The sequence below is a fragment of the Haliotis cracherodii genome, unplaced genomic scaffold (assembly GCF_022045235.1).
Source record: "Haliotis cracherodii isolate W230 unplaced genomic scaffold, xgHalCrac1.p SCAF_17, whole genome shotgun sequence".
Classification (NCBI taxonomy): Eukaryota; Metazoa; Mollusca; class Gastropoda; order Lepetellida; family Haliotidae; genus Haliotis; species Haliotis cracherodii.
This window is the reverse complement of record NW_027266272.1, coordinates 29,211,991-29,223,357: the sequence shown is the minus strand read 5'-3', so window position 1 is coordinate 29,223,357 and position 11,367 is coordinate 29,211,991. Positions and strand designations below refer to the sequence as shown.

Sequence of the window (11,367 nt, the reverse complement as noted above, 5' to 3'; positions counted from 1 at the left end):
GGGGTGGTGGTAAGAAGGAGGGAGGCTAAGTAGGGAGGATGGAGGGGAAAGTAGGGTGGATGGAGGGGAAGTACGGAGGATGGAGAAGAAATGAGGATGATGGACAGGGAAACAGGGGAGGAAGGAGGCAGAGGTAGGTAGGATGGAGGGGAAAAAGGGAGGATGGAGAAGAAATGAGGATGATGGACAGGGAAACAGGGGAGGAAGGAGGCAGAGGTAGGTAGGATGGAGGGGAAAAAGGGAGGATCGTTGATTGAGTTGAAGTAGTGAGGATGGACGGGAAGTAGGGAGGATGGATGGGGAAGTTGGGTGGATAGAGGGGAAGTAAGGATAATGGAAGGGAAAGTAGGGGAGGATGGAGGAGAAGTAGGGAGGATGGAGGGAAAGTAGGGAGGATGGAGGGAAAGTAGGGATCATGAAAGGGAAAGTAGGGAAGGATGGAGGGGAAGTACGGAGGATGGATGGGAGGGGGAAGCAGGTGTCATGGAAGGTGAAGTAGGACGATGGAGGGAGAAGTAGGGAGGATGGAGGGGAAATAGGAAGGGGGGAAGCTAAGCATGGAGGATGGAGTTGAAAGTAGGGAGGATGGAGGGGAAGTAGTGAGGATGGAGGGGAAGTAGGGAGGATGAAGGGGGAAGAAGGGATGTTTGAGGGGAAGTAGTGGAGGATGGAGGAGAAGTGGGGAGGATGGAGGGGGAAGTTGGGAGGATGGAGGGGAAGTAGGGAGGATGGAGGGAAAGTAGGGATCATGGAATGGAAAGTAGGGAAGGATGGAAGGGAAGTACGGAGGATGGATGTGAGAGGAAGTTATGATGAAGGGGGAAGCAGAGGTCATGGAAGGTGAAGTAGGACGATGGAGGGAGAAGTAGGGAGGATGGAGGTGAAATAGGAAGGAGGGAAGCTAAGCAGGGAGGATGGAGGGGAAAGTAGGGAGGATGGAGGGAAAGTAGGGAAGATGGAGGGGAAGTAGGGATCATGGAAGGGTAAGTAGTGGAGGATGGAGGGGAAAGTAGGGAGGATGTAGGGGGAAGTAGGGATGAGTGAGGCGAAGTTGGGAGGATGGAGGGGAAGTGGGGATGATGGAGCGGGAAACAGGGGAGGATGGAGGCAGAGGTAGGGAGGATGGAGGGGAAGAAGGGAGGATGGATGGGGAAACAGGGGAGGATGGAGTCATAGGTAAAGAGGATGGAGGGGAAGTGGGGAGGATGTTGTGGAAGTAGGGAGGATGGAGAGGAAGTAGTGAGGATGGAAGGGAAGGAGGAAGGATGGAGGGAGAATCAGGTACGATGGAGGGGACGTAGGGATGATAGAGGAGAAGTAAGGACGTAGGGAGGATGGAGGGGAAGTAGGAAGGATGGAGGGGGAAGTTGGGAAGATGGAGGGGAAGTAGGGAGGATGGAGGGAAAGTAGGGCTCATGAAAGGGAAAGTAGGGAAGGATGGAGGGGAAGTACGGAGTATGGATGTGAGAGGAAGTTATGATGAAGGGGGAAGCAGAGGTCATGGAAGGTGACGTAGGACGATGGAGGGAGAAGTACGGAGGATGGAGGGGGAATAGGAAGGAGGGAAGCTAAGCAGGGAGGATGGAGGGGAATGTAGGGAGGATGGAGGGGAAGTAGTGAGGATGGAGGGGAAGTAGGGAGGATGAAGGGGAAGTAGGGATGATTGAAAGGAAGTAGGGAGGATGGAGGAGAAGTGGGAGGATGGAGGGGGAAGTAGTGAGGATGGAGGGGAAGTAGGGAGGATGGAGCGGAAGTAGGGAGGATGGAGGGTAAGTAGGGAACAGGGAAGGGAAAGTAGGGGAGAATGGAGGGGAAGTACGAAGGATGTATGGAAGAGGAAGTTATGATGAAGGGGAAGCAGGGATCATGGAAGGGTAAGTAGGGGAAGATGGAGGGGAAAGTAGGGAGAATGCAGCAGGAAGTAGGGATGATTGAGGGGAAGTAGGGAGGATGGAGGGGAAGTAGGGAGGATGGAGGGGGAAGTTGGGAGGATTGAGGGAAAGTAGGGAGGATGAAGGGGAAGTAGGGATGATGGAAGGGAAAGTAGGGGAGGATGGAAGGGAAGTACGGAGGATGGATGGATTGGAGAGGAAGTTATGATGAAGGGGGAAGCAGTGGTCATGGAAGGTGACGTAGGACGATGGAGGGAGAAGTACGGAGGATGGAGGTGAAATAGGAAGGAGGGAAACTAAGCAGGGAGGATGGAGGGGAATGTAGGGAGGATGAAGGGGAAGTAGGGATGATTGAAAGAAAGTAGGGATGATGGAGGGGGAAGTAGGGAGGATGGAATAGGAAGTAGTGAAGATGGAGGGGAAGTAGGGAGGATGGAGAGGAAATAGGAAGGAAGGAGGCTAAGTAGGGAGGATGGAGGGTGAAGCAGGTACGATGGAGGGGAAGTAGGGATCATGGAGGGAAGTAGGGATGATAGAAAAGTAGGGAAGAAGAGAGGATGAAGGGTAAGTAGGGAGCATGGCGGGGAAGTAGGGATCATGGAGGGGGTAACAGGGGAGGATGGAGGCAAAGGTAGGGAGGATTGAGGGGAAGTAGAGAGGATGGAGGGAAAATAGGAAGAAAGGAGGTTAAGTAGGGAGGATGGAGGGGAAGTAGGGAGAATGGAGGGGAAGTATGGGAGGATGGAGGGTAAGTAGGGAACAGGGAAGGGAAAGTAGGGGAGAATGGAGGGGAAGTACGAAGGATGTATGGAAGAGGAAGTTATGATGAAGGGGGAAGCAGGGATCATGGAAGGGTAAGTAGGGGAAGATGGAGGGGAAAGTAGGGAGAATGCAGCAGGAAGTAGGGATGATAGAGGAGAAGTAGGGAAGTAGGGAGGATGGAGGGGAAGTAGGGAGAATGGAGGGGAAGTATGGGAGGATGGAGGTCAAGAGAGGATGGAGGGGGAATCAGTGATGGTTGAGGGGAAGAAGGGAGGATGGAGGGGAAATAGGGCTTATGGAGGGGGAAACAGGGGAGGATGGAGGCAGGGGTAGGGAGGATTGAGGGGAAGAAGAAATGGCGGAGAGGGAAGTAGGGAGAATGGAAGGGTAAGTAGTGGAGGATGGAAGGGAAAGTAGGGAGGATGTAGGGGTGAAGTAGGGATGATTGAGGGGAAGTAGGGATGATTGAGGGGAAGTGGGGAGGATTGAGGGGGAAACAGAGGAGGATGGAGGCAGAGGTACGGAGGACTGAGGGGAAGAAGGGATGGTAGAGAGGGAAGTAGGGAGCATGGAGGGGGAAGTAGGGAGGATGGAGGGGAAGTAGGGAGGATTGAGAGGAAGTAGAGAGGATGGAGGGAAAATAGGAAGGAAGGAGGTTAAGTAGGGAGGATGGAGGGGAAGTAGTGAGGTTGGAGGGGAAGTATGGGAGGATGGTCAAGCTATTAGGATGGAGGGGAAGTAGGGATGATGGAGGGGAAGTAGGGATGATGGAGTGGAAGTAGGGATGATGGAGGGGAAGTAGGGAGGATGGAGGGAAAGTAGGGAGCATAGCGGGGAAGTAGGGATCATGGAGGGGTAAACAGGGGAGTATGGGGGCAGAGATAGGAAGGATTGAGGGGAAGAAGGGAGGATTGAGGGGGAGTAGAGAGGATGGATGGAAAATATGAAGGAAGGATGTTAAGTAGGGAGGATGGAGGGGAAATAGGGATGATGGAGGAGAAGAAGGGATGATGGAGTAGAAGTAGGGAAGTAGGGAGGATGGAGGGGAAGTAGGGAGAATGGAGGGGAAGTATGGGAGGATGGAGGTCAAGGGAGGATGGAGGGGGAATTAGTGATGGTTGAGGGGAAGAAGGGAAGATGGAGGGGAAGTAGGGATGATGGAGGGGGAAACAGGGGAGGATGGAGGCAGAGGTAGGGAGGATTGAGGGGAAGAAGAAATGGCGGAGGGGGAAGTAGGGAGAATGAAAGGGTAAGTAGTGGAGGATGGAGGGGAAAGTAGGGAGGATGTAGGGGTGAAGTAGGGATGATTGAGGGGAAGTGGGGAGGATTGAGGGGGAAACAGGGGAGGATGGAGGCAGAGGTACGGAGGACTGAGGGGAAGAAGGGATGGTAGTGAGGGAAGTAGGGAGCATGGAGGGGGAAGTAGGGAGGATGGAGGGGAAGTAGGGAGGATTGAGGGGAAGTAGAGAGGATGGAGGGAAAATAGGAAGGAAGGAGGTTAAGTAGGGAGGATGGAGGGGAAGTAGTGAGGTTGGAGGGGAAGTATGGGAGGATGGTCAAGCTATTAGGATGGAGGGAAAGTAGGGATGATGGAGGGGAAGTAGGGATGATGGAGTGGAAGTAGGGATGATGGAGGGGAAGTAGGGAGGATGGAGGGAAAGTAGGGAGCATAGCGGGGAAGTAGGGATCATGGAGGGGTAAACAGAGGAGGATGGGGACAGAGGTAGGGAGGATTGAGGGGAAGAAGGGAGGATTGAGGGGGAGTAGAGAGGATGGAACGAAAATATGAAGGAAGGAGGTTAAGTAGGGAGGATGGAGGGGAAATAGGGATGATGGAGGGGAAGAAGGGATGATGGAGGGGAAGAAGGGATGATAGAGGAGAAGTAGGGAAGTAGGGAGGAAGCAGGGGAAGTAGGGAGGTTGGAGGAGAAGTATGGGAGGATGGAGGTCAAGCTATTACGATGGAGGGGAAGTAGGGATGATGGAGCGGAAGTAGGTATGATGGAGTGGAAGGAGGGATGATGGAGGGGAAGTAGGGAGGATGGAGGGAAAGAAGGGAGCATGGCAGGGAAGTAGGGATCATGGAAGGGAAAGTAGGAGAGCATGGAGGGGAAGTACGGAGGATGGATGGGACAGGAAGTTATGATCAAAGGGGAAGCAGGGGTCATGGAAGGTGAAGTAGGGGAGGATGGAGGGGAAAGTAGGGAGGATTGAGGGGAAGTAGAGAGGATGGAGGGAAAATAGGAAGGAAGGAGGTTAAGTAGGGAGGATGGAGGGGAAGTAGGGATCATGGAAGTGAAAGTAGGGGAGGATGGAGGGGAAGTAGCAAGAATGGAGGGTTAAATAGTGGAGGATGGAGGAGAAAGTAGAGAGGATGGAGGGTGAATTAGTGATGGTTGAGGGGAAGAAGAGAGGATGGAGGGGAAGTAGGGATGATTGAGGGGGAAACAGGGGAGGATGGAGGCAGAGGTAGGGAGGATTGAGGGGAAGAAGAGATGGCGGAAGGGGAAGTAGGGAGGATGGAAGGCTAAGTAGTGGAGGATGGAAGGGAAAGTAGGGAGGATGTAGGGGTGAAGTAGGGATGATTGAGGGGAAGTAGGGATGATTGAGGGGAAGTGGGGAGGATTGAGGGGGAAACAGGGGAGGGTGGAGGCAGAGGTAGGGAGGATTGAGGGGAAGAAGGGATGGTAGAGAGGGAAGTAGGGAGCATGGAGGGGGAAGTAGGGAGGATGGAGGGGAAGTAGGGAGGATTGAGGGGAAGTAAAGAGGATGGAGGGAAAATAGGAAGGAAGGAGGTTAAGTAGGGAGGATGGAGGGGAAGTAGGGATCATGGAAGTGAAAGTAGGGGAGGATGGAGGGGAAGTAGCGAGAATGGAGGGTTAAATAGTAGAGGATGGAGGAGAAAGTAGGGAGAATGGAGGGGTGAAGTAGGATTGATTGAGGGGAAGTAGGGAGGATGGAGGGGAAGTAGGGATGATGGAGGGGACACAGGGGAGGATGGAGGCAGAGGTAGGGAGGCTGGAGGGGGAACGAGGGTAAGTAGGGGGGATCGAGGGGAAGTAGAGAGGATGGACAATGAAATAGGGAGGATGGAGAAGTAAGAATGGTAGATGAGGATGAAGGAATGATGTAGCAGGAAGTAGGGAGGATGGAGGGGAAGTATTGGTGATGTTGGCAGAAATATGGGAGGATAGAGAGGAAGTAGGGATGATGGAAGAGGAAGTAGGGGTGTATCAAGGGGAAGTAGGGAGGATGGAGGGAAAGTTGGGAGGATGGAGGGGAAATAGGGAGTATGGAGGGGAAGTAGGGAGGATGGTGGGGGAAGTTGGGAGAATAGAAAGGAAAGTAGGGAGGATGAAGGGGAAGTAGGGATCATGGAGGGGAAAGTAGGAGAGCATGGAGGGGAAGTACGGAGGATGGATGGGACAGGAAGTTATGATCCAGGGGGAAGCATGGGTAATGGAAGGTGAAGTAGGGGAGGATGGAGGGGAAAGTAAGGAGGATAAAGGGTGAAGTAGGGATGATTGAGGGGAATTAGGGAGGATGGAGGAGAAGTGGGGATGATGGAGGGGGAAACAGGGGAGGATGGAGGCTGAGGTAGGGAGGAGGAAGGGGAAGTAGGGAGGGTCGTGTGGAAGTAGGGAGGATGGAGGGGAAGTAGTGAGGATGGAGGGGAAGTAGGGAGGATGAAGGGGGAAGTTGGGAGGATGGAGGGGAATTAGGGAGGATGGAGGGGAAGTAGGGATCATGGAAGGGAAAGCAGGAGGGGATGGAGGGGAAGTAGGGATGATGGAGGGGAAGTACGGATGATAGAGAAGAAGTAGGGAAGTAGGGGAGGATGGAGGTCAAGCTATTAGGATGGAGGGGAAGTAGGGAGGATGGAGTGGAAGTAGGATGATGGAGGGGAAGTAAGGAGTATAGAGGGGGAAACAGGGGAGGATGGAGGCAGAGGTAAAGATGATGGAGGGGAAGTGGTGAGGATGTTGTGGAAGTAGGGAGGATGGAGGGGAAGTAGTGAGGATGGAGGGGAAGTAGGGAGGATGGAGGAGGAAGTTTGGAGGATGGAGGGGAAGTAGGGAGGATTGGAGGGGAAGTAGGGAGGATTGAAGGGAAGTAGGGGAGGATGGAGGGAAAATAGGAAGGAAGGAGGTTAAGTAGGGAGGATGGAGGGGGAAGTAGGGAGGATGGAGGGGGAAGCAGGTACGATGGAGGGGAGGTAGGGATGATAGAGAAGAAGTAGGGAAGTAGGGAGGATGGAGGGGAAGTAGGGACGTTGGAAGGGAAGTATGGGAGAATGGAGGTCAAGCTATTAGGATGGAGGGGAAGTAGGGATGATGGAGGGCAAGTAGGGAGGATGAAAGGGGAAGTAGGGAGGATTGAGGGGAAGTAGGGATGATGGAGGAGAAGTGGGGATGATGCAGGGGGAAACAGGGGAGGATGGAGGTAGAAGTAGGAAGGGTGGAGTGGAAGTAAAGAGGATGGTGTGGAAGTAAGGAGGATAGAGGGGAATTAGGGAAGATGGAGGAGAAGTAGGGATCATGGAAGGGAAATTAGGGAAGGATGGAGGGGAAGTAGTGAGGATGGAGGGTTAGATAGTGGAGGATGGTGGAGAAAGTAGGGAGGATGGAGGGGGAATTAGTGATGATTGAGGGAAGGTAGGGAGGATGTAGGGGAAGTAGGGATGATGGAGGAGGAAACGGGAGGATGGTGGCAGGGGTAGGGAGGATTCAGGGAAAGAAGGGATGATTGAAGGGAAGTAGGGATGATTGAGGGGGAAGTAGGGAGGATGGATGGGAAGCAGGTACGATGGAGGGGAAGTAGGGATGTAGGGAGGATGGAGGGGAAGTAGGGAGGTTGGAGTGGAAGTATGGGAGAATGGAGGTCAAGCTATTAGGATGGAGGGGAAGTAGGGATGATGGAGGGGAAGTAGGGAGGATGAAGGGGAAGTGGGGATGATTGAGGGGAAGTAGGGATGATGGAGGAGAAGTAGGGAAGATGGAGGGGAAGTAGGGAGGTTGGAGGGGAAGTATGGGAGAATGGAGGTCAAGCTATTAGGATGGAGGGGAAGTAGGGATGATGGAGGGGAAGTAGGGGAAAAGGAGGGGAAGTAGTGAGGATGGAAGGGTAAGTAGTGGAGGATGGAGGGGAAAGTATGGAGGATGGAGCTGGAAGCAGGTACGATGGAGGGGAAGTAGGGATGATAGAGAAGGAGTAGGGAAGTAGGGAGTATGGGGGCAGAGGTAGGGAAGATTGAGGGGAACAAGGGATGGTGGAGAGGAAAGTAGGGAGGATGGAGAAAAAAGTAGGGAGGATGGAGGGGGAAGTAGTGATGATTGAGGGGAAGTAGGGAGGATGGAGGTGGAAACAGGGTAGGCTTGTGGCAGAGGTAGGGAGGATGGAGGAAAAGTAGGGAGGATGGTGTGGAAGAAGGGATGGTGGAGAGGGAAGTAGGGAGGATGGAGGGAGAAGTTGGGAGGATGGAGGGGGAAACAGGCAGAGGTAGGGAGGATGAAGGGAAAGTAGGGAGGATGGTGTGGAAGAAGGGATGGTGGAGAGGGAAGTAGGGAGGATGGAGGGAGAAGTTGGGAGAATGGAGGGGGAAACAGGGTAGGATTGTGGCAGAGGTAGGGAGGATGGAGGGAAAGTAGGGAGGATGGTGTGGAAGAAGGGATGGTGGAGAGGGAAGTAGGGAGGAAGGAGGGAGAAGTTGGGAGGATGGAGGGGAAGTAGGGAGCATGGAGGGGAAGTAGGGATCATGGAAGGGAAAGTAGGGGAGGATGGAGGGGAAGAAGGGATCATGGATGGGAGAGGAAGTTATGATGAAGGGGGAAGCAGGGGGCATGGAAGGTGAAGTAAGATGATGGAGGGGGAAGTAGGGAGGATGGAGGGGGAAATAGGAAGGAAGGAGGCTAAAGTAGGGAGGGTGAAGGGGGAAGTAGGGAGGATGGAGGGGAAGTAGGGAGGATTGAAGGAAAGTAGGGAGGATGGAGGGAAAATAGGAAGGAAGGAGGTTAGGTAGGGAGGATGGAGGGGAAAGTAGGCAGGGTGGAGGTGGAAGCAGGTACGATGGAGGGAAAGTAGGGATGATGGAGGGGAAGTACGGATGATAGAGAAGAAGTAGGGAAGTAGGGGGATGGAGGTCAAACTATTAGGATGGAGGGGAAGTAGTGATGATGGAGGGGAAGTAGGGATGATGGAGGGGAAGTAGGGAAGATAGAGGGGGAAACAGGGGATGATGGAGGCAGAGGTAAATAGGATGGAGGGGAAGTGGGGTGGATGGTGAGGAAGTAGGGAGGATGGAGGGGAAGTAGTGAGGATGGAGGGGAAGTAGGAAGGATAGAGAAAGTTTGGAGGATGGAGGGGAAGTAGGGATGATGGAGGGAAGTATGGGATAATGGAGTTCAAGCCATTAGGATGTGAGGGAAGTAGGGATTATGGAGGGGAAGTAGGGAGGATGGAGTGGAAGTAGGGATGATGGAGGGAAAGTAGGGAGGATTGAGGGGGAAACAGGGGAGGATGGAGGGAGAGGTGAAGAGGATGGAGGGGAAGTGGGGAGGATGATGTGGAAGTAGGGAGGATGGAGGGGAAGTAGTGGAGGATGGAAGGGTAAGTAGTGGAGGATGGAGGGGAAAGTAGCTTACATGGAACTGGAAGAAGTTATGAAGGAGGGGAAGTAGGGATGATAGAGAAGAAGTAGGGAAGTAGGGAGTATGGAGGCAGAGGTAGGAAGGATTGAGGGGAACAAGGGATGGTGGAGAGGGAAGTAGGGAGGATGGAGGGGGAAGTAGGGAGGATGGAGGTGAAGTAGGACTGATGGAGGGGTAAGTTGGGAGGATGGAGGGGAAGTAGTGAGGATAGAGGGTTAAATAGTGGAGGATGGAGAAAAAAGTAGGGAGGATGGAGGGGGAAGTAGTGATGATTGAGGGGAAGTAGGGAGAATGGAGGGGGAAACAAGGAAGGATTGTGGCAGAGGTAGGGAGGATGGAGGGAAAGTAGGGAGGATGGTGTGGAAGATGGGATGGTGGAGAGGGAAGTAGGGAAGATGGAGGGAGAAGTTGGGAGGATGTAGGGGAAGTAGGGAGGATGGAGGGGAAGTAGGGATCATGGAAGGGAAAGTAGGGGAGGATGGAGGTGAAGGACGGAGGATGGATGGGAGAGGAAGTTATGATGAAGCGGGAAGTAGGGGGCATGGAAGGTGAAGCAAGATGATGGTGGGGGAAGTATGGAGGATGGAGGTGAAATAGGAAGGAAGGAGGCTAAAGTAGGGAAGTAGGGAGGATGGAGGGGAAGTAGGGAGGATTGAAGGAAAGTAGGGAGGATGGAGGGAAAATAGGAAGGAAGGAGGTTAGGTAGGGAGGATGGAGGGGAAAGTAGGCAGGGTGGAGGGGGAAGCAGGTACGATGGAGGGAAAGTAGGGATGATGGAGGGGAAGTACGGATGATAGAGAAGAAGTAGGGAAGTAGGGGGATGGAGGTCAAACTATTAGGATGGAGGGGAAGTAGTGATGATTTAGGGGAAGTAGGGATGATGGAGGGGAAGTAGGGAGGATAGAGGGGGAAACAGGGGATGATGGAGGCAGAGGTAAAGAGGATGGAGGGGAAGTGGGGAGGATGGTGTGGAAGTAGGGAGGATGGAGGGGAAGTAGTGAGGATGGAGGGGAAGTAGGAAGGATAGAGAAAGTTTGGAGGATGGAGGGGAAGTAGGGATGATGGAGGGAAGTATGGGAGAATGGAGTTCAAGCCATTAGGATGTGAGGGAAGTAGGGATTATGGAGGGGAAGTAGGGATGATGGAGTGGAAGTAGGGATGATGGAGGGAAAGTAGGGAGGATGGAGGGGGAAACAGGGGAGGATGGAGGGAGAGGTGAAGAGGATGGAGGGGAAGTGGGGAGGATGATGTGGAAGTATGTAGGATAGAGGGGAAGTAGTGAGGATGGATGGGAAGTAGGGAGGATGGAGGAGGAAGTTGTGAGGATGGAGGGGAAGTAGGGAGGATGGACGGGAAGTAAGGATGTTGGAGGGGAAGTAGGGATGATGGAGGGGAAAGTAGGGAGGATGGAAGAGGAAGTAGTGAGGATAGAGGGGAAGTAGGGAGGATGGAGGAGGAGGTTGGGAGGATGGATGGCAAGTAGGGAGGATGGAGTGGAAGTAGGGAGGATGGAGGGGACGTAGGGACGATAGAGGGGGAAACAGGGGAGGATGGAGGCAGAGGTAAAGATGATGGAGGGGAAGTGGGAAGGATGGTGTGCAAGTAGGGAGGATGGAGGTGAAGTAGTGAGGATGGAGGGAAAGTAGGGAGGATGGAGGGGAAAGTTGGGAGGATGGAGGGGAAGTAGGCAGGATGGAGGGGAAGTAGGGATCATGGAAGGCAAAGTAGGGGAGGATGGAGGGGAAGTACGGAGGATGGATGGGAGAGGAAGTTATGATGAAGGGGGAAGCAGGGGTCATGGAAGGTGAAGTAGGACGATGGAGGGGAAAGTAGGGAGGATGGAGGAGAAATAAGGAGGAGTGAGGCTAAGCAGGGAGGATGGAGCGGGAAGTAGGGAGGATGGAGGGGAAGTAGTGAGGATGGAGAGGAAGTAGGGATCATAGAAGGGTAAGTTGGGGAGTATGGAGGAGAAAGTAGGGAGGATGAAGGGGGGAGTAGGGATGATTGAGGGGAAGTAGGGACGATGGAGGAGAAGTCAGGAGGGTGGACGGGGAAATAGTGAGGAT

General features: G+C 53.5%; 7 protein-coding genes across 7 annotated transcripts; all 7 read right to left on the bottom strand.

Moving 5' to 3' along the window:
* Positions 1-481: 481 nt before the first annotated feature.
* Positions 482-835, bottom strand: LOC139464770 (merozoite surface protein CMZ-8-like). Its single transcript, XM_071246281.1, has one exon. The coding sequence runs from the start codon at positions 833-835 to the stop codon at positions 482-484; it is 354 nt and encodes a 117-aa protein (XP_071102382.1).
* A 138-nt stretch (positions 836-973) lies between these two features.
* On the bottom strand, positions 974-1,417 carry LOC139464769 (uncharacterized). Its single transcript, XM_071246280.1, has one exon. It carries the CDS (start codon positions 1,415-1,417, stop codon positions 974-976), a length of 444 nt encoding a protein of 147 aa, XP_071102381.1.
* Positions 1,418-2,736: 1,319 nt separating this feature from the next.
* LOC139464768 (uncharacterized) lies at positions 2,737-3,483 on the bottom strand. Its single transcript, XM_071246278.1, has one exon. The coding sequence runs from the start codon at positions 3,481-3,483 to the stop codon at positions 2,737-2,739; it is 747 nt and encodes a 248-aa protein (XP_071102379.1).
* Positions 3,484-3,740: 257 nt separating this feature from the next.
* LOC139464767 (splicing factor 3A subunit 2-like) lies at positions 3,741-4,325 on the bottom strand. Its single transcript, XM_071246277.1, has one exon. The coding sequence runs from the start codon at positions 4,323-4,325 to the stop codon at positions 3,741-3,743; it is 585 nt and encodes a 194-aa protein (XP_071102378.1).
* A 3,211-nt stretch (positions 4,326-7,536) lies between these two features.
* On the bottom strand, positions 7,537-8,496 carry LOC139464766 (DNA-directed RNA polymerase II subunit RPB1-like). Its single transcript, XM_071246276.1, has one exon. It carries the CDS (start codon positions 8,494-8,496, stop codon positions 7,537-7,539), a length of 960 nt encoding a protein of 319 aa, XP_071102377.1.
* A 559-nt stretch (positions 8,497-9,055) lies between these two features.
* LOC139464764 (uncharacterized) lies at positions 9,056-9,844 on the bottom strand. The gene has a single exon (XM_071246275.1). It carries the CDS (start codon positions 9,842-9,844, stop codon positions 9,056-9,058), a length of 789 nt encoding a protein of 262 aa, XP_071102376.1.
* Positions 9,845-10,389: 545 nt separating this feature from the next.
* LOC139464763 (uncharacterized) lies at positions 10,390-11,100 on the bottom strand. Its single transcript, XM_071246274.1, has one exon. The coding sequence runs from the start codon at positions 11,098-11,100 to the stop codon at positions 10,390-10,392; it is 711 nt and encodes a 236-aa protein (XP_071102375.1).
* Positions 11,101-11,367: the final 267 nt, after the last annotated feature.